This window comes from Salmo trutta, chromosome 1, assembly GCF_901001165.1.
Source record: "Salmo trutta chromosome 1, fSalTru1.1, whole genome shotgun sequence".
NCBI lineage: Eukaryota > Metazoa > Chordata > Actinopteri > Salmoniformes > Salmonidae > Salmo > Salmo trutta.
Window position 1 is genome coordinate 66422298 of NC_042957.1, and position 22382 is coordinate 66444679.

Below are 22382 nucleotides of genomic sequence, written 5' to 3' on the forward strand. Positions count from 1 at the left end.
GGTGTGTCCAAACTTTTGACTGTTACTGTATATCTCTCTATTATGTGTGGGAATACTTTGGAACAGATTTCGGCCTGCGGGATGCCAGTTGGGGAGCACTGCAATAGGCTACAGCCTACTCAAATGACTTTATGTAGGCTATAAGTGTAGCCTATAGGCTATAGCCTACCCAAACATTACGCATAATTGTATGCATATATCAAAATGAATGCTCTCGGCTTTTTCGTTTAAAATAGATAATACAATGTTATATTTTATTCATATGATTCTTCATGGGCAAAGGCAGATGTTAACCCATCTATCGAAATAGGTATGTTTAGGTCTGAAAAGTATTAATTTGAATGATCTCCAGCAGAAGGCGATGTTAGTCCTGATATGGACACGCCGTAAAGGAAACACAACACTGAATGAGTTTATCAAATGTTTTTATAATTTTTCCGTAATATTTTGTTTTGCCCACATCTATCCATATTTAACCTGTCTGGCCTTATTGCAGACTGACGTATCGCTGTCAGTACAGTATAAGTAAATTCATATTGATTTAATTGATGCTTACAATAGGCTACTAATCTCATTGTCTTGATGAATGATCTCTCTCGTCGTCATCTACTCAAGAGGTTACCGTCACTTTGTGATGTACTGTAGTTGGCATCGTCCGGGCTCCGGGTCTTGTCCATGGCTGCGTGCTGAACTGCAGGCACGCAGCCTCTCGCTTGCTCTATACTGCGTCGGAAATGCAGCCTGCACAGGCCGTGGGCACTTTGCTTATATCATCACATTTAGAGCTGCGTTGTCTCTTGTAGGCCCATGCAGAACACACAATTAAAATGCACTGGGGTAATCAGGCTAATAGCTTAGAACCAAATACCACTGAAACGCCAACATAACCTTCGGGACTGTAGTAAGTCACACGGACATCATATCTACGTTTTAAATCCTTTATTAAACCATACCAGTTACCCAATGGATAGACTGACACTGACTTTAACACCTAATGTCAACGGCCATGAACTTATGTGCCAAGATGCACCATCAACCGGGGAGAGGACCAGCAGGCATGTAAATAGAGTCGCTGTGGTGGGCATTTCCCTCCAGACTTGCTGAAGCTGGGCGTTTTGGGTTCCAGACGTTGTAAAAAGTACCAAAAGAAAGAAAAAAAAGAGACAGCCCTGATGAGGAGTGAAAGCTTCATTTCAGCAAAGCGCAGAACTCTGCAAGAGAACAGAGAAACAGAGCGATGACAAAGAGATATAGTGATCACCTGACGTGTGACTTCACAGCCAAGTCACAGTGAATATTACATATGTTGAAAAAGCTTGCATTTATTTACTGTTTCTTCCACTATGCCTTTGCAGCATTCCTTCCTTCCTTCAGATGTAATATCCCCTATCATCTGGAATAATATCAAATATAATTATATAAAACTGATGAAGATGAAACTATTATCAAGATGCTATTTCGTGTCAGCATTGGACAGTCCCTCTGTTGCTCTCCTGTCAGGTGTGTGTAGTGCTGATGTGAGTGTACTGTAACCTGTACCTTCCATCCCTATCTTGCCATCCCCGTCTCTGTCTCCTGCCGCTAGGAGAGTTCTGGTCTCAGCATCAGTCAGCTCCCTGGCCCCTGAGGAGAAGTTCTGCAGGAATAATCTGGGGATAGACAAACAAAGAGAGGAGAGAGGAGTGAAGAACTACATGTACATTTCATGTGTCAATGCTGCTTCATTGTATTGATATGTAATGTATAGTTTATTTCAGCTTGAATACATCAGGCTCTTTCTATGAGCATGACAAACACACATACACAACTACACTGAACAAAAATATAAATGCAACATGCAACAATTTCAAAGATCTTACTGAGCTACAGTTCATATAAGGAAATCAGTAAACTGAAATTAATTCATTAAGCCCTAAACTATGTATTTCACATGACTGGGAATACAGATATGCATCTGTTGGTCACATATACCTTAAAAATAAAGGTGGGGCGTGAATCAGAAAAACAGTCGGTGTCTGGTGTGACCATCATTTGCCTCATGCAGCGTGACACATCTCCTTCACATAGAGGTGATCAGGCTGTTGATTGTGGCTTGTGAAATATTGTCCCACTTCTTTTCAATGGCTGTGCAAAGTTGCTGGATAGTGGTGGGAACTGGAACACGCTGTCGTACATGTCGATCCAGAGCATCCCAAACATGCTCAATGGGTGACATATCTGGTGAGTATATAGGCTATTGAAGAAGTGGGACATTTTCAGCTTCCAGGAATTTTGTACAGATCCTTGTGACTTGGGGTCGTGCTTTACCATGCTGAAACATCAGGTGATGTCGGCGGATGAATGGCACGACAATGGGCCTCAGGATCTCGTCATGGTATCTCTGTGCATTCAAATTGCCATCGATAAAATGCAATTTTGTTCGTTGTCCATAGCTTATGCCTGCCCATAACATAACCCCACTGCCACCATGGAACAATTTGTTCACAACGTTATCATCAGCAAACCGCTTGCCAACATGACATCATACACGCTGTCTACCATCTGCCTGGTACAGTTAAAACAGGGATTCATCCATGAAGAGCACACTTCTCCAGCGTGCCAGTGGCCATAGAAGATGAGCATTTGCACACTGAAGTCGGTTTTGACGACAAACTGAAGTCAGGTCAAGACCCTGGTGAGGACGACAAGCACGCAGATAAGCCTCCCTGAGACGGTTTCTGACAGGTTTTGCAGAAATTCTTCAGTTGTGCAAACCCACAGTTTCATCAGCTGTCCAAGTGGCTGGTCTCAGACCATCCCGCAGGTGAAGAAGCTGGATGTGGAGGTCCTGGGCTGGCGTGGTTACACGTGGTCTGCTGTTGTGAGGCCGGTTGGACATACTGCCAAATGTTCTAAAACGACATTGGAGGTGGCTTATAGTAGATAAAGGAACATAAACAAATTCTGGCAACAGCTCTGGTGGACATTCCTGCAGTCACCAGGCCAATTGCATGCTCCCTCAAAACTTGAGACATCTGTGGCATTGGGTTGTGTGACAAAACTGCACATTTTAGAGTGGCCTTTTATTCTTTAATCAGCTCCTTGATATGCCACACCTGTCAGGTGGATGGATTATCTTGGCAAATAATAAATGCTCACTAACAGGGATGTAAAGAAATTTGTGCACAAAATCTGAGCTAAATAAGCTTTATATGCGAATGGCACATTTCTGGGACCAACCCTTTCACGTGCACCTCCCTCCCTACACACACAGCCACCCTCGCCAATTCATATCATACTTCAGCTCCTCCTCCTCTATGTATCCACTCTGGTCTTGGTCCAGGACTCTGAACACCCGTTGGCCCTCTGCCTCTGGCTTGCCGGTCAGTCCCACTTGTGCAAAGAACAACTTGAAGTTGAATGTGCCTGGAGCTAATGGAGAGATGGGGAAAGAGATCAAGAGAAATGTGGAGAGATGTCGAGAGGAAGTGAGAGAGTGTGAGGAAAGAGAGATCCGACAGCATGACAAGGAGAGAGAATGGAGAGGGGGATGAATAGAGAGATGTAAACATTCTCTCATGCGTTAAAATTACTTTCATTTGACTACTGCAGACATTCACAATCACAAACACAAACCCTCTAGCATTTTAATGCCCTGACAATAATACGCTAGTTAAGGACATTATTATACAATCTAAACACACAGATTCACAGAATACCTGAGGGAGCCCATTCTAATGTGAACGTGTGACATTATGCTACAGATCAAATGTTTAAATCAATACATTTTTATTCACAGTTTATGCAATTACAGAGAGTCACTCAGGTCATTATGAAAACCCAATGACTCATAAAGAACAGAGAAAGAGAATGATAGATCAAGTCTGTTTTGAATAATATATTATGCACCACAAACAGTTATGCTGAAGATATACTGAAACGTGAGTATACAAGCATTTACATGTGGATGTATTCTGGATGGTGTGCTTTAGTCTGCCCTCTGAAGCAGATGTAATGTGTAGCTAAATAATTAAATGCTGGTGGGCTGCGAATGAAGCCTGCTTGACTGGCTTGATTTAGCCTTCTCTTCAATGCTCAGCATAAACACTGGTATCTGGGTGGTAACTGCTCTGCTGCTCCCCAGCCCCCTGGCTGCCTGGTTACCTGGATCCACCCTCCAACCTTCCCCCAATATAGGACCGCCCTTGGGAGTGGGACTCTTGTGTGTGTGTGTGTGTGTGTGTGTGTGTGTGTGTGTGCAATGGTGTGTTCACGTGTTTGACTCACCTTGACAAGCCTTGACGGCAGCCCTGATGTCCTCCTCTCTCAGCAACCCTGTAAACGCCATGGTTCTCTGTGCCTGAGGGACACGTGCTTACAAGAGGGAAGCACAGCACAATAAATGAAAGTGGCACAGTGTGTTTTCCTGACACAAACAGACAGGGTGTTTTTTTTTAAAGCATCAGACAAATCCCAGACAAATGTATTCAATGACAATTGCTTGACTTTTCAAGCTGTGGCTCTATGAATAAAACATTAAATACATTTTGCAAAACAATTATAGTATAATTATAAAATAGGACATGAGCCTACCCAGACCTCTCAAGGTCTCGCTTGGAGACAAAAATATGTCCTTAAAGTTGCATCGTCAATACTTTGGACAATTGTATAATTATTATACAATTGTCCAAAGTATTGACGATGCAACTTTAAGGACACATTTTTGTCTCCAAGCGTGACCTTGAGAGGTCTGGGTAGGCTCATGTCCTATTTTTTGTTGCATTAAACCAAATTACATTTGATTGCCTTTAAAAACCCTGAGATGCACAAAAACACTCATGAATACACAGAAAGATACATCAATCCCTACAGAACTGCAAAAAAAAGAAAAGATCAAGGCATAATATATCTCTAAAGCCTGGCTGGTACTAACCGTTATCTGGGTGAGGTGGTGTCCGCTCTGTAAGCCAGTGATGTGCAGATCTCTGCCTCTCTTGATTTTTGCCTATTACCCAACACCACTCTCCTCCTGCAGCTTTGTGATCCAGAAAGCAAACATGACGTTTCTCTGTCCTCAAACCCTAGGAGATAACATCGCAATTGGAACTCCTCCTCCCCCTTCATTAGCTAATCAGAGCAGAACATTTTTCACAACTATTGTCAACTAACTTGCAGGGGGTAGAGCTTACAACCCAGCCTGTTAATTGGCTCGATAGGAATAAACAATGCCAAACTATCCCATAGTCCATTATTGCATAATGGGGGGTTTCCATGTAGAAATATTAAGGGTTGACTATGATCCACAATGATGAGCAAAGATGCTAGGATATATTTGGCTCTTTGGGGAGATAAAAGTCTCAGTCAGAATTTCACATTTTCTACAGATGTGAATGGACAGAACCTGGGTGACTCTGCAGAGTACAGTTCTCTTCAGAGTCAACATCTACTCCATGTTATGCATTTTGTACGGATTATTAATAACCACAAATGATACATCTGAGTGAGCGTAAAGTAACAAACATGACATGGAATGAAAACATAGCAGTACAATTAGGGTCTTCAAATACTTACTTAATGTGTTCAGTCCATAAACCAACGAGTACACTGAATACTGTCAACACAGGATGTGTCATTAATAACAGATTTTAAATCTCCCATCATACCCTTTTACTATAGGCTATAGAAGCAGAGTTTCTAAGGTTCAGTCAAAAGTAATCAATGTTATCCCTTTGCTTGGGTATGAAGGATGTGTCCAACTCCTTACCTGGCTCCCCCTGCCATATTTGACATAGATGCAAAACAAATTGATGTGATAACATAATGTAGGCCTATAGGTCTACTTAGCTATATCGTGGCTTATGTGCCATCTTATCTCATGTCAGCTGGTTTCAGTTAAAATTGTTGGTATTGACCCCTTTATTATTTATTGCAGTTTTTTTGCACTGGTTCTATGCACACTCAATTGACTCCACCCACACACTCACACATACTACACTGACACTCCAACACTCCAACACACACATACTACACTGACACTCCAACACACACATACTACATAATAGAGGTCGACCGATTAATCGGAATGGCCGATTAATTAGGGCTGATTTCAAGTTTTCATAACAATCGATCATCGGTATTTTTGGCCACCAATTTGCCGATTTTTTTTATTTTATTTGTTTTTTACTTATTTTTTATTATTTATTTTTTTACACCTTTATTTAACTAGGCAAGTCAGATTAAGAACACATTCTTATTTTCAATGACGGCCTAGGAACAGGGGTTAACTGCCTTGTTCAGGGGGGATTCGGGGATTCGTTTTTGCAACCTTGGTTACTAGTCCAACGCTCTAACCACCTGCCTTACATTGCACTCCACGAGATGAGAGTTTCCAGATTTGACCATATTAATGACCTAAGGCTCGTATTTCTGTGTGTTATTATGTTATAATTAAGTCTATGATTTGATAGAGCAGTCTGACTGAGCGGTGATAGGCACCAGCAGGCTCGTAAGCGTTCATTCAGACGGCACTTTTGTGCGTTTTGCCAGCAGCTCTTCGCTGTGTTTCAAGCTGTTTATGACTTCAAGCCTGGTGGGTATAATTTGTGGAACGTTCCAACAGGAATCTATTCCAAAAACTTCGTAAATAACAAGGTTGCCAAAAAACAACGCATACAAAGTTGTATAGCGGCAGAATAAGATACCGGGTAGTGAGTGGTCTATTTCATTGTGTTTTTCACTCATCACATTTATTCTGAAAAATGTCTGTCCTCACTCTGGTTGCCTATGGACAAACATTAAGAATAAGCTACGTGGTGAGTTGATGCCTATTCGGCAGCTAGTTAGCTAGGTTTGTATGCGTTGTTGGTTGGCAACCTTTTACGTTCCACAAATTAAACATTTTTTTACATTTTAGTCATTTAGCAGACACTCTTATCCAGAGCGACTTACAGTAGTGAATACATACATTTCATACATTTTTATTTATTTATTATTATTTATTTTTTTGTACTGGCCCCCCGTGGGAATCGAACCCACAACCCTGGCGTTGCACACACCATGCTCTACCAACTGAGCCACAGGGAAGACATACCCACCCCTTCAAGCCTGTCAACTCCCAAGATTAGGCTGGTGTAACCGATGTGAAATGGCTAGCTAGTTAGCGTGTGCGCGCTAATAGCGTTTCAAACGTCACTCGCTCTGAGACTTGGAGTAGTTGTTCCCCTTGCACGGCATGGGTAACGCTGCTTCGAGGATGGCTGTTGTCGATGTGTTCCTGGTTCGAGCCCAGGTAGGAGCGAGGAGAGGGACGGAAGCTATACTGTTACACTGGCAATACTAAAGTGCCTATAAGAACATCCAATTGTCAAAGGTATATGAAATACAAATCGTTTAGAGAGAAATAGTCCTATAATTCCTATAATAACTACAACCTAAAACTTCTTACCTGGGAATATTGAAGACTCATGTTAAAAAGAACCACCAGCTTTCATATGTTCTCATGTTCTGAGCAAGGCACTTAAATGTTAGCTTTCTTACATGGCACATATTGCACTTTTACTTTCTTCTCCAACACTTTGTTTTGCATTATTTAAACCAAATTGAAAATGTTTCATTATTTATTTGAAGCTAAATTGATTTTATTGATGTATTATATTAAGTTAAAATAAGTGTTCATTCAGTATTGTTGTAATTGCCGTTATTACAAATAAATAAATGTAATAAAAAAAGAATAATAATAAAAAATAAAAAAATCGGCCAATTAATCGGTATCGGCTTTTTTGCTCCTCCAATAAATCGGTACCGGCGTTGAAAAATCATAATCGGTCGACCTCTACTACATAAACTCACACATGCTACACTGACACTCCAACACACAAATACTACACTGACACTCCAACACACACATGCATAATGATGACATACACTCACACATAGGCACACTTTCACACTCTTCACATACTGCTGCTACGCTGTTATATATCCTGATTGCCTAGTCACTTTTATCACTAGCTACCTACCAGTACATACTGTGTTACCTTAATTACCTCAACTACCTCGTACCCCTGCACATTGACTCGGTACAGGCACTCCTTGTATATACCCTCGTTATTGTTTTTATTGTGTTACTATCTACTTTTTTTATTTAGCAAATGTTGTTCTTACTTTTTAAATCTGCAAGTCTACACCTGTTGTATTCAGCGCATGTGACCAATAACATTTGATATGATAGGCATACATTTCCAAGTACTTTGCACCCCCCTAAGAAATAACAATTATAGGGGAAACACTGGATGTATAGCCTACAAGTCCATTAAATCAGGCAGGTAGAGTAGTTCATCTTTCATAAAGCACTGGAACATTCCTTGCATATCTCACATGTCAAGTGACTGGTCTAAAAACGCATCAAGCTTCACGTTTGACACAAAGCAATGGATGTGGACAGGGAATTCGAAGAAGGGTAGTGATTGGTCATATCGGTACATTAATACAGATTAATGGGTTGTGATTCGCTATTGTATATGTCTCAATATGCACGCCCCCATGCTATGACGTTGTAGGAACATGGCGCCTCTGAGGAGAGGTGGTGCCTGACAGTTTGGACTATTGATTAAATATTATGTGTGAATAAATGTAGAGCACTGCCGGCAATGCGTATTTATCTAAATAGTATTGTTATAGAAAGGTAATAGACCTTTTCTATTTTTCATGGATAATGAAACGGCATTGTTTGAGGCATTGATAGCTCATGTTAGCTTGTCGTTGCTATTGACGCTAGCTAACGCGTTTAGTCATAATACAATGTTTGCGGTGCGGGCATTTTCATTTAGCCTGTAGATATTGCTATATATTTAACTTATTATCAATGAAATTTACATTTTATTTAGTTTATTAGTATTTAGGTATAATTCGACGATTTTGGATTCTCATTAGCTAGTTAGCTAGCTAAGCTAAAAATGATGGGGAACCGTCATGGATTTGTGTTGTTGCTGGCGACTGGAATTTTTCTGTCGGCGTTATTTCTGGCCGAAGGTGCTCCGCTTCCGTATTCTGACAGAACAGGTAAGATGACTCTAAATATATTTTGTTTACCATGTCACTGAATGAACTGTTACCACCAGTTATTCCAAACTAGTTTCAGGCCAATGCCATTATGCTAGTTAGTTAATTAGTAAGAGGAATAGTGTAACAAGCTAGTTAACTAGTAAGCCATATCGCGCTAGCGACACGCTCAACAAGCTAGCGCCAGGAAGATGGGCAGCTCTTTACATAACTAGCTAGTTAGCTTGCCAATGCTAACTAACATTCAACATAGCCAGACAGCAACCGCTGAGGGAAGAGCGACACGAAGGGGCTATTTTGTTGCTTGTTATAGATTTGAGACGCGTTGAGCTAACGTTAGTATGTCAATGCAATGTAGATGAGCTATTTTAAATGACTTGCTAGATTTTAAGGGTAGTAAACTCAGTACTCACCATACACCTAGCCAGTCCATTTACAAGTTCGTTTTATCCAGTGCAGTTGTGCTTAGTAGTAGTATCAGTTCATAACACTATTTGCCTTCAACAGTTCACTCCTTGCTTTGATAATTTGACAACAGTAACACTGGTTCTGATGAAGTGATTCACCTAATGACAATGTGTGTTGACAACCATAACATCTGAAGTTTAACAGGAACACCATTTAAAGTTATGTCTGATGAACCAAACTAGTCTTATCAAAGAAATACAGTGCATTCGGAAAGTATTCAGACCCCTTGATCTATTTCATATTTTGTTACATTACAGCCGTATTCTAAAATGTATTGTTTTTCCACAACAATCTACACAATACCCCATAATGACAAAGCAAAAAACGGTTTTTGCTTTGTCATTATGGGGTATTTATAAAACATTCAAAACAAATACCTTACTTACATAAGTATTCAGAGCCTTTGCTATGAGACTCAAAATTGAACTCCGATGCATACTTTTTCCATTGATCATCCATGAGATGTTTCTACAGCTTGATTGGAGTCCACCTGTGGTAAATTTAGTTGATTGGATATGATTTGGAAAGGCACACACCTGCTATATAACTTCCCACAGTTCACAGTGCATGTCAGAGCAAAAACCAAGCCACGAGGTTGAAGGAATTGTACATAGAGCTCCGAGACAGGATTGTGTTGATGCACAGATCTGGGGAAGGGTACCAAAAAAATGTCTGCAGCATTGAAGGTCCCCAAGAACAGTGGTCTCCATCATTCTTAAATGGAAAAAGTTTGGAACCATCAAGACTCTTCCTAGAGCTGGCCGCCTGGCCAAACAGAGTAATTGGGGGAGAAGGGCCTTGCTCAGGGAGTTGACCAAGAACCCAATGGTGACTCTGAAAGAGCTCCAGAGTTCCTCTGTGGAGATGATTGTCCATCTGGAAGGTTCTCCCATCTCTGCAGCACCACCAATCAGACCTTTATGGTAGAGTGGCCAGACGGAAGCCTTTTACTAAGGCACAAAACATCCCACTTGGAGTTTGCCAAAAGGAACCTGAAGAACTTTCAAACCATGAGAAACAAGATTCTCTAGTCTGATGAAATCAAGATTGAACTCTTTGGCCTGAATGCCAAGCATCACGTCTGGAGGAAACCTGGCACCAACCAAACGGTGAAACATGGTGATGGCAACATCATACTGTGGGGATGTTTTTCAGTGGCAGGGACTGGGAGTCAGGATCGAGGCAAAGATGAATGGAGAAAAGTACAGCGATCCTTGATGAAAACCTGCTCCAGAGCGCTCAGGACCTCAGACTGGGGTGAACATTCACCTTCCAACAGGACAACGACCCTAAGCAAACAGACAAGACAATGCAGGAGTGGATTCGGGACAAGTCTCTGAATGTCCTTGATTGGCCCAGCCTGAGCCCGGACTTGAACCCGATATCTCTGGAGAGACCAGAAAATAGCTTTGCAGCAACGCTCCCCATCCAAGCGGACAGAGCTTGAGAGGATCTGCAGCGAAGAATGGGAGAAACTCCCCAAATTAAATTTTGTTAGTCACATGCGCTGAGTACACTTTGAAGGAGAGGTTGTTGTCCTGGCACCACATGGCCAGGTCTCTGACCTCCTCCCTATAGGCTGTCTCGTTGTTGTCGGTGATCAGGCCTACCGCTCATCGGCAAACTTAATGATGGTGTTGGAGTTGTGCCTGGCCATGCAGTCATTAGTGAACAGGGAGTACAGAAGGGGACTGAGGATGCACCTGTGTTGAGGATCAGCGTGGTGGACGTTGTTACCCACCCTTACCACCTTGGGGCAGCTCGTCAGGAAGTCCAGGATCCAGTTGCAGAGGGAGGTGTTTTGTCCTTAGCTTATTGATGAGCTTTGAGGGCACTATGGTGTTGAACGCTAAGCTGTAGTCAATGAATAGAATTCTCACATAGGTGTTCCTTTTGTCCAGCTGGGAGAGGGCTGTGTGGAGTGCAACAGAGATTGCGTCATCTGTGGATCTGTTAGGGCGTTATGCAAATTGTAGTGGGTCTAGGGTTTCTGGGATAATGGTGTTGATGTGAGCCATGACCAGCCTTTCAAAGTACTTCATGGCTACTGACATGAGTGCTACGGGTCAGTAGTCATTTAGGCAGGTTACCTTAAGTGTTTTTGGGCACAGGGACTATGGTGGTCTGCTTAAAACATGTTGGTATTAGACTCGGACAGGGACAGGTTGAAAATATCAGTGAAGACACTTGCTAATTGGTCACTGCATGCTCGCAGTACACATCCTGGTAATCCGTCTGGCCCTGCGGCCTTGTGAATGTTGACCTGTTTAAAGGTCTTACTCATATTGGTTGCGCAGATCGTGATCACACCAGTTTAGCTTGTTTGGTATGCTCGTGTCACTGGGCATCTCTCGGCTGTGCTTCCCTTTTGTAGTCTGTAATGGTTTGCAAGCCTTGTCACATCCGATGAGCCTTCGGCGCTGGTGTAGTGCGATTCGATCGTAGTCATGTATTGACACTTTGCCTGTTTGATGCTTCGTCTGAGGTGATAGTGGGATTTCTTATAATCGTCCGGGTTAGAGTCCCGCTTCTTGAAAGCGACAGCTCTACCCTTTAGCTCAGTCCTGATGTTGCCTGTAATTCATGGCTTCTGGTTGGGGTATGTACGTGCCGTCACTGTGGGGACGACGTCATCGATGCACTTATTGATTAAGCCTGTGACTGCTGTGGTGTACTCCTCAATGCCATCGGAAGAATCCCAGAACATATTCCAATCTGTGCTAGCAAAACAGTCCTGTAGCTTAGCATCTGCTTCATCTGATGTTTTTTTTTTTTTATTGACTGAGTCACTGGTGCTTCCTGCTTTAATTTTAGCTTGTAAGCAGGAATCAGGAGGATATAATTATGGTCACATTTGCTAAATGGAGGGCGAGGGAGACCTTTGTACACATCTCTGTGTGGAGTAAAGGTGGTCTAGAGTTTAAAACGGATTTAAGTTTCCCTGCATGAAATTCCCTGGCCACTAGGAGCGGCGCCTCTGGATGAGCGTTTTCCTGTTTGCTTTTGGCGGAATACAGCTCATTGAGTATGGTCTTAGTGTCTGCATCGGTCTGTGGTGGTATGTAGACAGCTACGAAAAATGCAGATAAACTCTCTAGGTAAGTAGTGTGGTCTACAGCTTATGAGATATTCTACCTCAGGCGAGCACAACCTTGAGACTTCCTTAGATATCGTGCACCAGCTGTTGTTTACAAATATGCATGGTCCCCCCCCCCCCCGTCTCACCAGACAACGCTGTTCTATCCTGCCAATACAGTGTATAACCGGCCAGCTGTATGTTGATAATGTTGTTGTTCAGCCATGACTCCGTGAAGCATAAGATATTACAGTTAATGTCCCTTTGGTAGTTTAATCTTCCATGTAGGTCGGTCGATTTTTATTTTCCAATGATTGCACGTTAGCTAGTAGATTGGAAGGCGGGGGGTTTATTAGATCGCCTACAAATTCTCAGAAGGCAGCCCGATTTTTCTCCACCGTCTCTTCACGCAAATTACGGGGATTTGGGCCTGTTCCCGGGAAAGCAGTATGTCTTTCACGTCGGACTCGTTAATGAAAAAAAAAAGAAGCTTCTGCCAGTTCGTGGTGCTTAATCGCTGTTCTGATGTCCAGATGTTCTTTTCGATCGTAAGAGACGGTAGCAGCAAAATTATGTACAAAATAAGTAAAAATAAGTTATGAACAAAAAACACAATTGGTTAGGAACACGTAAAACGTCAGCAATCTTGTCCGGCGCCGAATCAGTGTACAATACAGGTGTGCCAAGCTTGTAGTGTCATACTCAAGGCTGTTATCGCTGCCAAATATGCTTCAAGAAAGTACCGAGTATGTAAATGTGATATTAAAGTTTATTTTTAATGCATTTGTAAGCATTTCTATAAAACTGTTTTTGCTTTGTCATTATGGGTTATTGTGTGTAGATTGATTTAAGGAAAAAAACAATTTAATTAATTTTAGAATAAGGCTGTAACGTAACAAAATGTGTAAAAAGTCAAGGTATTTGAATACTTTCCGAATGCACTGTAAAGGCTGAGGTCATTGTTATGGGATCTATAGACTGATGAACGAGCAGAGTCTGTGTCATTACCAGTGTTTGACTTGGGCAGGAGCTCAGCGGAGCAGAGTATCAGCACCTCAAATGTACAGTTGAAGTCTGAAGATTACATACACCTTAGCCAAATACATTTAAACTCAGTTTTTCACAATTCCTGACATTTAATCCTCGTATAAATTCCCTGTCTTAGGTCAGTTAGGATCACCGCTTTATTTTAAGAATGTGTAATGTCAGGATAATAGTAGAGAGAATTATTTCTTTCAGCTTTTATTTCTTTCATCACATTCCCAGTGGGTCCGAAGTTTACGTACACTCAATTAGTATTTGGTAGCATTGCCTTTAAATTGTTTAACTTGGGTCAAACGTTTCGGGTAGCCTTCCACAAGCTTCCCACAATACGTTGGGTGAATTTCGGCCCATTCCTCCTGACAGAGCTGGTGTAACTGAGTCAGGTTTCCAGGCCTCCTTGCTCGCACACACTGCCCACAAATTTTCTATGGGATTGAGGTCAGGGCTTTGTGATGCCCATCCTTTGTGATGGCCACCCTATACCTTGACTTTGTTGTCCTTAAGCCATTTTGCCACAACTTTGGAAGTATGCTTGGGGTCATTGTCCATTTGGAAGACCCATTTGCAACCAAGCTTTAACTTCCTGACTGATGTCTTGAGATGTTGCTTCAATATATCCACATAATTTTCCGTCCTCATGATGCCATCTATTTTGTGAAGTGTACCAGTCCCTCCTGCAGCACAGCACCCCCACAACATGATGCTGCCACCCCCGTGCTTCCCATTTGGGATGGTGTTCTTCGGCTTGCAAGCCTCTCCCTTTTTCCTCCAAACATAACGATGGTCATTATGGCCAAACAGTTCTATTTTTTTTTCTTCATCAGACCAGAGGACATTTCTCCAAGAAGTACGATCTTTGTCCCCATGTGCAGTTGCAAACTGTAGTCTGGCTTTTTAATGGGGGTTTTGGAGCAGTGGCTTCTTCCTTGCTGAGCGGCCTTTCAGGTTGTGTTGATATAGGACTCGTTTTACTGTGGATATAGATACTTTTGTACCTGTTTCCTCCAGCATCTTCACGAGGTCCTTTGCTGTTGTTCTGGGATTGATTTGCACTTTTCATACAAAAGTATGTTCATCTATTAGGAGACAGAACGCGTTTCCTTCCAGAGCTGTGTAACGGCTGCATGGTCCCATGGTGTTTATACTTGTGTACTATTGTTAGTACAGATGAACGTGGTACCTTCAGGCGTTTGGAAATTGCTCCCAAGGATGATCCAGACTTGTACAGGTCTACAATTTTTTTTTTTCTGAGGTCTTGGCTGATTTTTCCCATGAAGTCAAGCAAAGAGGCATTTCTTCTGTTGGCACTCCAAAAGGTCCCAGTTACATTATAAATGGTCCTTTTGTTCGAAAAAGTCCTTCTTTATATCCATAAAAACTCAGTTTAGCTGGCGCGCTTCAGTCAATAATTCACTCGGTTTCCCTCCTTCAAAATGCATACAAAATGAATCCCAAACGTTACCAAGGAACTTATCCAAACAAGTCAATCAACGTTTATCGAACAAAATCCTTTTTGAAATCTGACACGGCGGCTGGATTAACAACAAGTTAAGCTTTATTTTTATGTATAACACATATTTTCAAGAATGTTAAATATTTGAATTTAGTATTTTGGAATTTTGCGCTCTGCAATTTCACTGGATGTTGGCCAAGTGGGACGCTACCCTCCCACGTATCCATAAGACGTTAAGGCACTTTGACTTATAATTTAAATCAGAATAACGATTGAGCCTACTTATCATTACATTTACATTTACGTCATTTAGCAGACGCTCTTATCCAGAGCGACTTACAGTAGTGAATGCATACATTTCATAATTTTTTTTTTTTTCTGTGCTGGCCCCCCGTGGGAATCGAACCCACAACCCTGGTGTTGCAAACACCATGCTCTACCAACTGAGCTACACTTCCTATTCCATTTGCACCCTATGGCTGCCTGAATAAATAATTAACTTAGGTTATTTAAGAACTCATAATGGTGAAATAGGAACTCATAATGTTATTCTTTAAGTGATGCGCTTATAGCACACTACATGTTGATGATCATGTTAAAAATGTATGTTAATATGTAGGTGTAATAATCCAATATTTTCTGAGATTTGTTTCATTTGGTTTTGTATTCAGTTAGCACAGTATGTATTCATTGATTCATATGACCTAATTTTAGAAGTAATGTCCTTTACCTTGACACTTGTTTTAACCATGCCTGGTGAAATTACCAAGTATTCACACAAGCGTTTGAAAGTTGTGATTCATGAATGCAAAATCTGGCCCAAAAAATCACAGTTACAGATTTTGTCCAAAGCGTGCAGCCCTAATAAATAGGCTAAACTATTGTCATTTCAACAACCGTTAGGTCTAACAATGTGTTGTGATGACATATTGGTCATGTCCATTGTTGTAAAGAATTCACACAATTCACTTGGTGATGTAAGAATTCAACGGTACAGTGCTTGCTATGTAGCAGCACAATATGCATTAGCACTGCTTGTGCATTTATGACATAACTGAGTGAGAGTGGTATGGACGTGATAAACAACCACACAGGGGAGAGCAGAAGAATAGCCTCCCTTTTAAACCTTGCATTGTGCTTTCCTAAAGCACTGGATTCACTGACAATGGCTAGGCTATGAGTAGCAATATGGGGAAAGGTGAATGGTGTGTGCGTTGCATTCTAGTGATGCCCATGTAGGTTAATATGTAACCTCAAACATTCCATTATCAGCACAGGTGAATCATTCACCTTGTTTTAGTTTTATTACGTTGTTTTAGTTTTATTACAGTTCACCACACAACGTACAGTAAGATGTGGAGCAATATTGGGTGCAGCATTGGTTTTACTGATGGAGACAAGAAAACTGCTAAAATGAACTCCTATGGTTTGCACAAAACAATTTAAGCAACATTGATCTTGTTCCACGAGGGGATTGAATGTCTCTGCTGTAACCAAGAAGCTTGATCTAGACACTTAGTTAGCCAATTAGCAAATCAAATGCATAGCTGGAGCCCTGAGCTAGAGGTCTTCACAGCTCCAAAAAGTTGGACCCATTCCAAAATGGACCTGGGGCTTTCCCACCCGAACCTGATATGCATAAATATATTTTAAATATTGAGACCCATTCCGAATAAATCCATGGACAACTAGATCTGTTTCTTATAGACTGGTCAGACCCGGTTCGATCAGTTCTGAGGTGAGGGATGCAGCAGAAAAGTATTTTCTTTTTTTTTCAAAGCTACTTTATTAACTGGAGTTGATTAAGTGCGAGGGGGGGGAGAGAGGTGCCGCTCTAGCAGGTGAGGGAGGGGCCGTTCTGTGAGGGAGTGAAGCAGAGAGGATGGAGACGAGATAATTTGGGTACAGGTGGATCCGTGAAGATCTCTACCCTGAGCTGGATATAATTTATTTGACACATCTTAGATTTATTATAGTTATACTTACCTTCGTTATAAGCGGTGGCGTAACACGCACCCCCGCAGCCCACCCGAAGCAGTATTGAAAGTCATATCCGTCGTTATTTCAAAATACCCCGGGATACGGTTTGAAGGGATTATTGCCCAAGCCTATACCGTTCATGGCTATTCAACAGACCGGACTACCCAGCACACCATGCCAGAGAATCTGTACCCACCCCTTTTTTTATTTTAATTTAACCTTTAACTAGGCAAGTCAGTTAAGAACAAATTCAACAAAAGGCCTCCTGCGGGGACGGGGGCTGGGATTAAAAATAAAATAAAAATATAGGCCAAAACACACATCACAACAAGAGATGCAACACTACATAGAGACAACAGACAACAGAACTTGTGAGCAAAACATTTCAACTGTGCCCCTCTTGACAGCAGAGAGAGAACTAACATTTCAGTTTCTTGGTAATTTTTTGCATGGGATAGCCTTCATTTCTCAGAACAAGAATAGACTGATGAGTTTCAGAAGAAAGTTCTTTGTTTCAGGCCATTTTGAGCCTGTAATCGAACCACAAATGCTGATGCTCCAGATACTCAACTAGTCTAAAGAAGGCCAGTTTTATTTTGACCTTTATCAGTTAAGAACAAATTCTTATTTTCAATGACGGCCTAGAAACAGTGGTTAACTGCCTTGTTCGGGAGCAGAACAACAGTTTTTTTTACCTTGTCAGCTCGGGGATTCGATCTTGCAACCTTCCGGTTACTAGTCCAACGCTCTAAGCACTAGGCTAACGCTTCCCCATAATTGCTTCTGTAATCAGGACAACAGTTTTCAGCTGTGCTAACGTAATTGCAAAAGGATTTTCTAATGATCAAATAGCCTTTTAAAATTATTAACCTGGAGTAGATAACACAACGTGCCATTGGAACACAGGAGTGATGGTGGCCTCTGTACGCCTATGTTGATATTCCATAAAAAATCTGCCGTTTCCAGCTACAATAGTCATTTACAACATTAACAATGTCTACACTGTATTTCTGATTAGTTTGATGTTATTTTAATGGACAAAAAATTTGCTTTTCTTTCAAAAACAAGGACATTTCTAAGTGAGCCCAAACTTTTGAATGTGTGTGAGAGAGAGTTTTTTTGGGGGGGGATCCACAGGCATACAAAAAGGTGGGATGCCTTTTGCCCCTCCCTGCTCTATCACAATCAGAAATGGTCTCCCTGTAGGCCTAGGACTGTGGCCGTGCTGGCCATGGCCTTCCACCCCACTGAGCACTGATTTACTGCCCGTAGATAACCTGGGGCGCTAGGGGGATCCTACAGCTGCCTTTACAATTATCCTCTACTCACCAATGTTTTTGGAGCTACGCCTGGGGTTTTAGTCAGGCTTTGCTCAACTGCTACTATGTCACAGGCGTTTAAAATTGAGAGATGCTTAAATTTCACTTCAGTTTACAACCAATTACATGGGGTGACCAGAGTAGGCTACATTTTAAGAGCTATTGTTATGGTCCCTGCACAACACTGAACAGCTTTACAAAGCTACACCTTTAAAGTGGTGTATTCATTTTTTATACATTGACACAATAACAATGTTTTTAGCTTGGCTGGCAGGTTATGTGCTGTAGCCAACCATGTGATTGCAATCGTTGTCATGCCATAGCCTACATGTTACATGCATGTTTCTTTGGCATGATGCCAGAGCAGACTTACACACATTGACAGCAAATGTTTTCTTTCTTTAATGGGAGTTGGCTAGGTCTGTTTTGCACCAGTGAAATTGTACATAGAGAAGCCCCACCTACACTGAGTCATGCTTCTGTGTATCTAGTTGGGAGAGGATCACCCCACCAATTTCTCTGTGCAACACACCGGCCTCTCATTGATGGCCAATAGGGCTGGGGGATATGGCCAAAATATCACTATTTTTCAATTTTAGTATTGTATTTGACGGTATTTTATTGTTTTTGAGAAATAAAAGTTCTAAATTTGCTTTGAGTAGTGAGACCCAAGGGTGACAACACATACATTCTAAGTGATTTCAATGAGGCTTTCTCCATTCTGATTATTTTATACTGTTCAATGAAACTTCAACCCCAAATATTTTTCATACATTTCTGCATTTCCTGCACTCATTTGCGATCATTTCCACACTGCTATGTAGGGCTGCACGATATGGGCAACAAATCTAGGCCAAATTTGTAACCAAATATTGCAGTTGCGATTTGACTTAGGATTTAGATCAAAACATTTGGGTGAACTGTTAGAAATTGAATGGTTATTCTAATTCTATAGTTACAATACAATAGTAGGCACTTTGAATAAAGCATTGTTTGACATGACAACTAATGAAAAAGCCAAGAGTTATTGTGACAGGGTAGGAACCAAAGTGTTTGTTAGTGTTTCCTAACGGACCCTATAACCTTTGGCTACATGTAGCTAACATATTCATGCTTCGCCAATGAAAATTTTATTTAGTAGGCCTACACCATCACTGGTATCAGGCTGTATTAGCTAGCTATGTTTGCTCTGACTCAGATTCATTTATTAGCTAGCTAATGATTAGCATTAGTGGCTAACAAGATTTAGCCGCAACTTGCTAAGAAAAAACAAACTAGCTGTTTGCAGACAATAAAAACAAACTAGTAGTATAATTGTATAACACTTGTGGATTTATATTAAGAAGCAAAGTGGAAAAACAGCATTGTTATCATCAACATCGGGGTGGGGCTAGGTCTCTGTAGAAAGCGGCATGTAGAGAGGGAGATGGGGAGCGGAGAGAGACGACTCAAGTAGACGTTACACAAGGGAGAGTAGTGTATCACATTTAACAAACCAAACATTGAAACACTTTTATAGAAGATAAAGTAAAAACCCAAACCGGTCCGTGTAGCAGGACTGGTATATAGTAAAATACGGTACACCACCCAGCCCGATATGGCAACAGGTGTCAGTCTTCATTTCACTAGTCTTTTGTAATTATTTAGGTATAGCCTTTCCATATTGTCTATGCAGTACAAATAGTACGCATACAGGCAAATAGATTGAGATTGAGCCTAAAACATAAATGTGCATAATGTATGGTCCTATTTAGTCTTGATGTTATAATGGAGGTTATTAGGATGTGGTGCACTCCTTTTAAACAAATGATCATACTTGTACCATGATGACATCGGGAGAGCAGGGGACCTGTCATCAAGGGAGATGTCATTTGTTGTGAAGTAAATCTGATCTAAATGGGAAATGGCCTAGGTTAACATCATGCATGGTCTGGTGGTCACACTAACCAAGTAAGTGGTTTGATGCATTGCCTTGTTGTGCAGTATGTCACATGACAATAGTTGGGTTGGGCTACTTCACCATAGACTGATTGCGATGTAGGCCTAAAGCAGACAAAACCATCCTCTTTAGTGCAGGAACCCAAATCATGTTGCGTCATCAGCTGTAGGGACTGAGTGCATTGGAGATATGCCCCCTGTGAAAATGGGTCAGCCCCTCTGTGTGAACAAAGATCACTAAAACATGCAGGGAACCGAAATAAGATCTGGCAGCTCCCTGCGTACGGGACTACGGGCCCTACTGAGAAGCAGTTGAATAATTTTGCGGCGCTGCCAAGTCATAATATAAACCCATGACTCTAAGGCTAACGGAGGGAGAGCTGATCCCTACGCTGCTGCCAGTGTAGCACTGCCTGGGCGCTCTCTCTGCTTCTCTGTCATCACACGCGTACAGCAGGCCAGGGAGACATACATGGCCTGGAACCCCCTAAAGCGTATGTGGGTGGTTGCACTGACTGGCTGTAGTTTGTGGGTGACACACCACACCAAACATGCTCACCGTAAGGATTTTGCGATAGTGGATTAGACATGGGGGAAGACATTTTATGGGCTAATATTTAACAAGCCGTACTTGGGCTTCCAATAATGTAATCACACTTTGAACCTTAAGTCAAGGTGTAGGCCCCTGACTCTGATTGGTTAGACTGTAAACCAGGAAGGAGAAAATAGTTTGAAACATTCCTTGACATATTAAACAACTGTTTTTGTTCTGGTTTATCATTAGCCAACGTGGTGTTTTAAAGGGGAATTCAGACCCCTTGACTTTCTCCACATTCTTTTAATGTTACAGCCTTATTCTAAAATTGATTAAATTGTCCTGCCCCCCCCCCATCTACACACAATACCCCATAATGACAAAGAAAACACAATTTTTTTGAAATGTTGGTATATGTGTGTGTATGTATATATATATAATAACACACCTAAGTATTCAGATCCTTTACTCTGTACTTTGTTGAAGCACCTTTGGCAGTGATTACAGCCTCGAGTCGTCTTGGGTGTGATGCTACAAGCTTGGCACACCTGTATTTGTGGAGTTTCTCCCATTTACTCTCTGCAGATACTCTCTGCAGATCCTCTCAAGCTCTGTCAGGGGGATGGTCACATGGTCGCATGAGGATGGTCACTGCTCAGATATTTTCAGGTCTCTCCAGAGATGTTAGATCGGGTTCAAGTCCGGGCTCTGGCTGGGCACTCAAGGACATTCAGAGATTTGTCCTGAAGCCACTCCTGCATTGTCTTGGCAATGTACTAAGGTTCCTTGTCCTGTTAGGTGAACCTTCGCCCTAGTCTGAGGTCCTGAGCGCTCTGGAGCAGGTTTTCATCAAGGATCTCTGTACTTTGCTTTGTTCATCTTTTCTGTCCCTGCTGCTGAAAACATCCCTACAGCATGATGCTGCCACCACCATGCTTCACCGTAGGGATGGTTCCACGTGTCCTCCAGATGTGACGCTTGTCATTCAAGCCAACGAGTTCAATCTTGGTTTCATCAGACCAGATAATCTTGTTTTTATGGTCAGAGTCCTTTTAGGTGCCTTTTGGCAAACTCCAAGCGGCCTGTCATGTGCCTTTTAGTGAGGAGTGGCTTCCGTCAGACTAGAAAACGGACTATGGTTACTGTCAGAGAACCTTGATGACGTTCTTGAGTGAGGCAGTCAAATTCTGGTGTTTCCAAAGGTTAATGACTCAAATTAAATAGCAAGAAACAGTCTAAAAGAGTTCAGCTTTGTTTGGTTGATCTTTCTCACCATTCATCAATTCTAGTCACTCTGATTTTGCGCACGCAATGCGTAGTCTGGTCCCAGATCTGTTTGTGCTATCATGCCACTGGAGTTGACATGATAACGCAAACAGATCTGGGACAAGGCTAAGAAAAGGTCAGCATTGCCTTTTACAGATTCTCCAGAACAAACCTCTCTTCTGCAGCACCCTTCTCCTCCAGCCCTGGCAGCTAGGCTACACCTTTTCCTCTCACTTCACTGCACTGACTAGCCTACAAACGGTA

The 22382-nt window shown here is 41.8% G+C and overlaps 2 protein-coding genes across 5 annotated transcripts in view; one reads left to right on the forward strand and one right to left on the reverse strand.

Annotated features, from left to right (window-relative positions):
- Positions 1-924: 924 nt before the first annotated feature.
- LOC115205685 (parvalbumin beta) lies at positions 925-9571 on the reverse strand. Of its 4 annotated transcripts, XM_029771937.1 has the most exons (7): positions 9453-9571; positions 5551-5590; positions 4913-5014; positions 4267-4353; positions 3279-3411; positions 1540-1649; positions 925-1211 (listed from the first exon to the last, which is right to left on the reverse strand). In XM_029771937.1, exons 1-7 carry the CDS (start codon positions 9453-9455, stop codon positions 1189-1191), a joined length of 498 nt encoding a protein of 165 aa, XP_029627797.1. In that variant the 5' UTR covers positions 9456-9571; the 3' UTR covers positions 925-1188. The 4 variants fall into 4 exon arrangements, with proteins under 4 accessions (XP_029627797.1, XP_029627787.1, XP_029627814.1 ...); XM_029771927.1 differs by lacking the exon at positions 5551-5590 and having other exon boundaries at positions 4913-5060; XM_029771954.1 differs by lacking the exon at positions 9453-9571 and having other exon boundaries at positions 4267-4339; positions 4913-5989.
- LOC115205664 (serine/threonine-protein kinase LMTK2) overlaps positions 8540-22382 on the forward strand; it is a 48059-nt gene continuing 34216 nt past the window's right edge. The window contains exon 1 of the mRNA XM_029771866.1: positions 8540-9039. Coding sequence (XP_029627726.1) covers positions 8934-9039 — 106 coding nt within the window. The 5' untranslated portion in view covers positions 8540-8933. The remainder of the gene's footprint in view (positions 9040-22382) is intronic.

What these genes read in the sequence shown, in the direction of transcription:
- LOC115205685 (XM_029771927.1), bottom strand. An exon ending in ATAGAGGAGGAGGAGCTGAA is followed by an intron (nt 1,650 to 3,278) that starts GTATGATATGAA and finishes GTCTATCCCCAG; the next exon opens with ATTATTCCTGCAGAACTTCT. An exon ending in TGGCAAGATAGGGATGGAAG is followed by an intron (nt 1,212 to 1,539) that starts GTACAGGTTACA and finishes GTTCTCTTGCAG; the next exon opens with AGTTCTGCGCTTTGCTGAAA.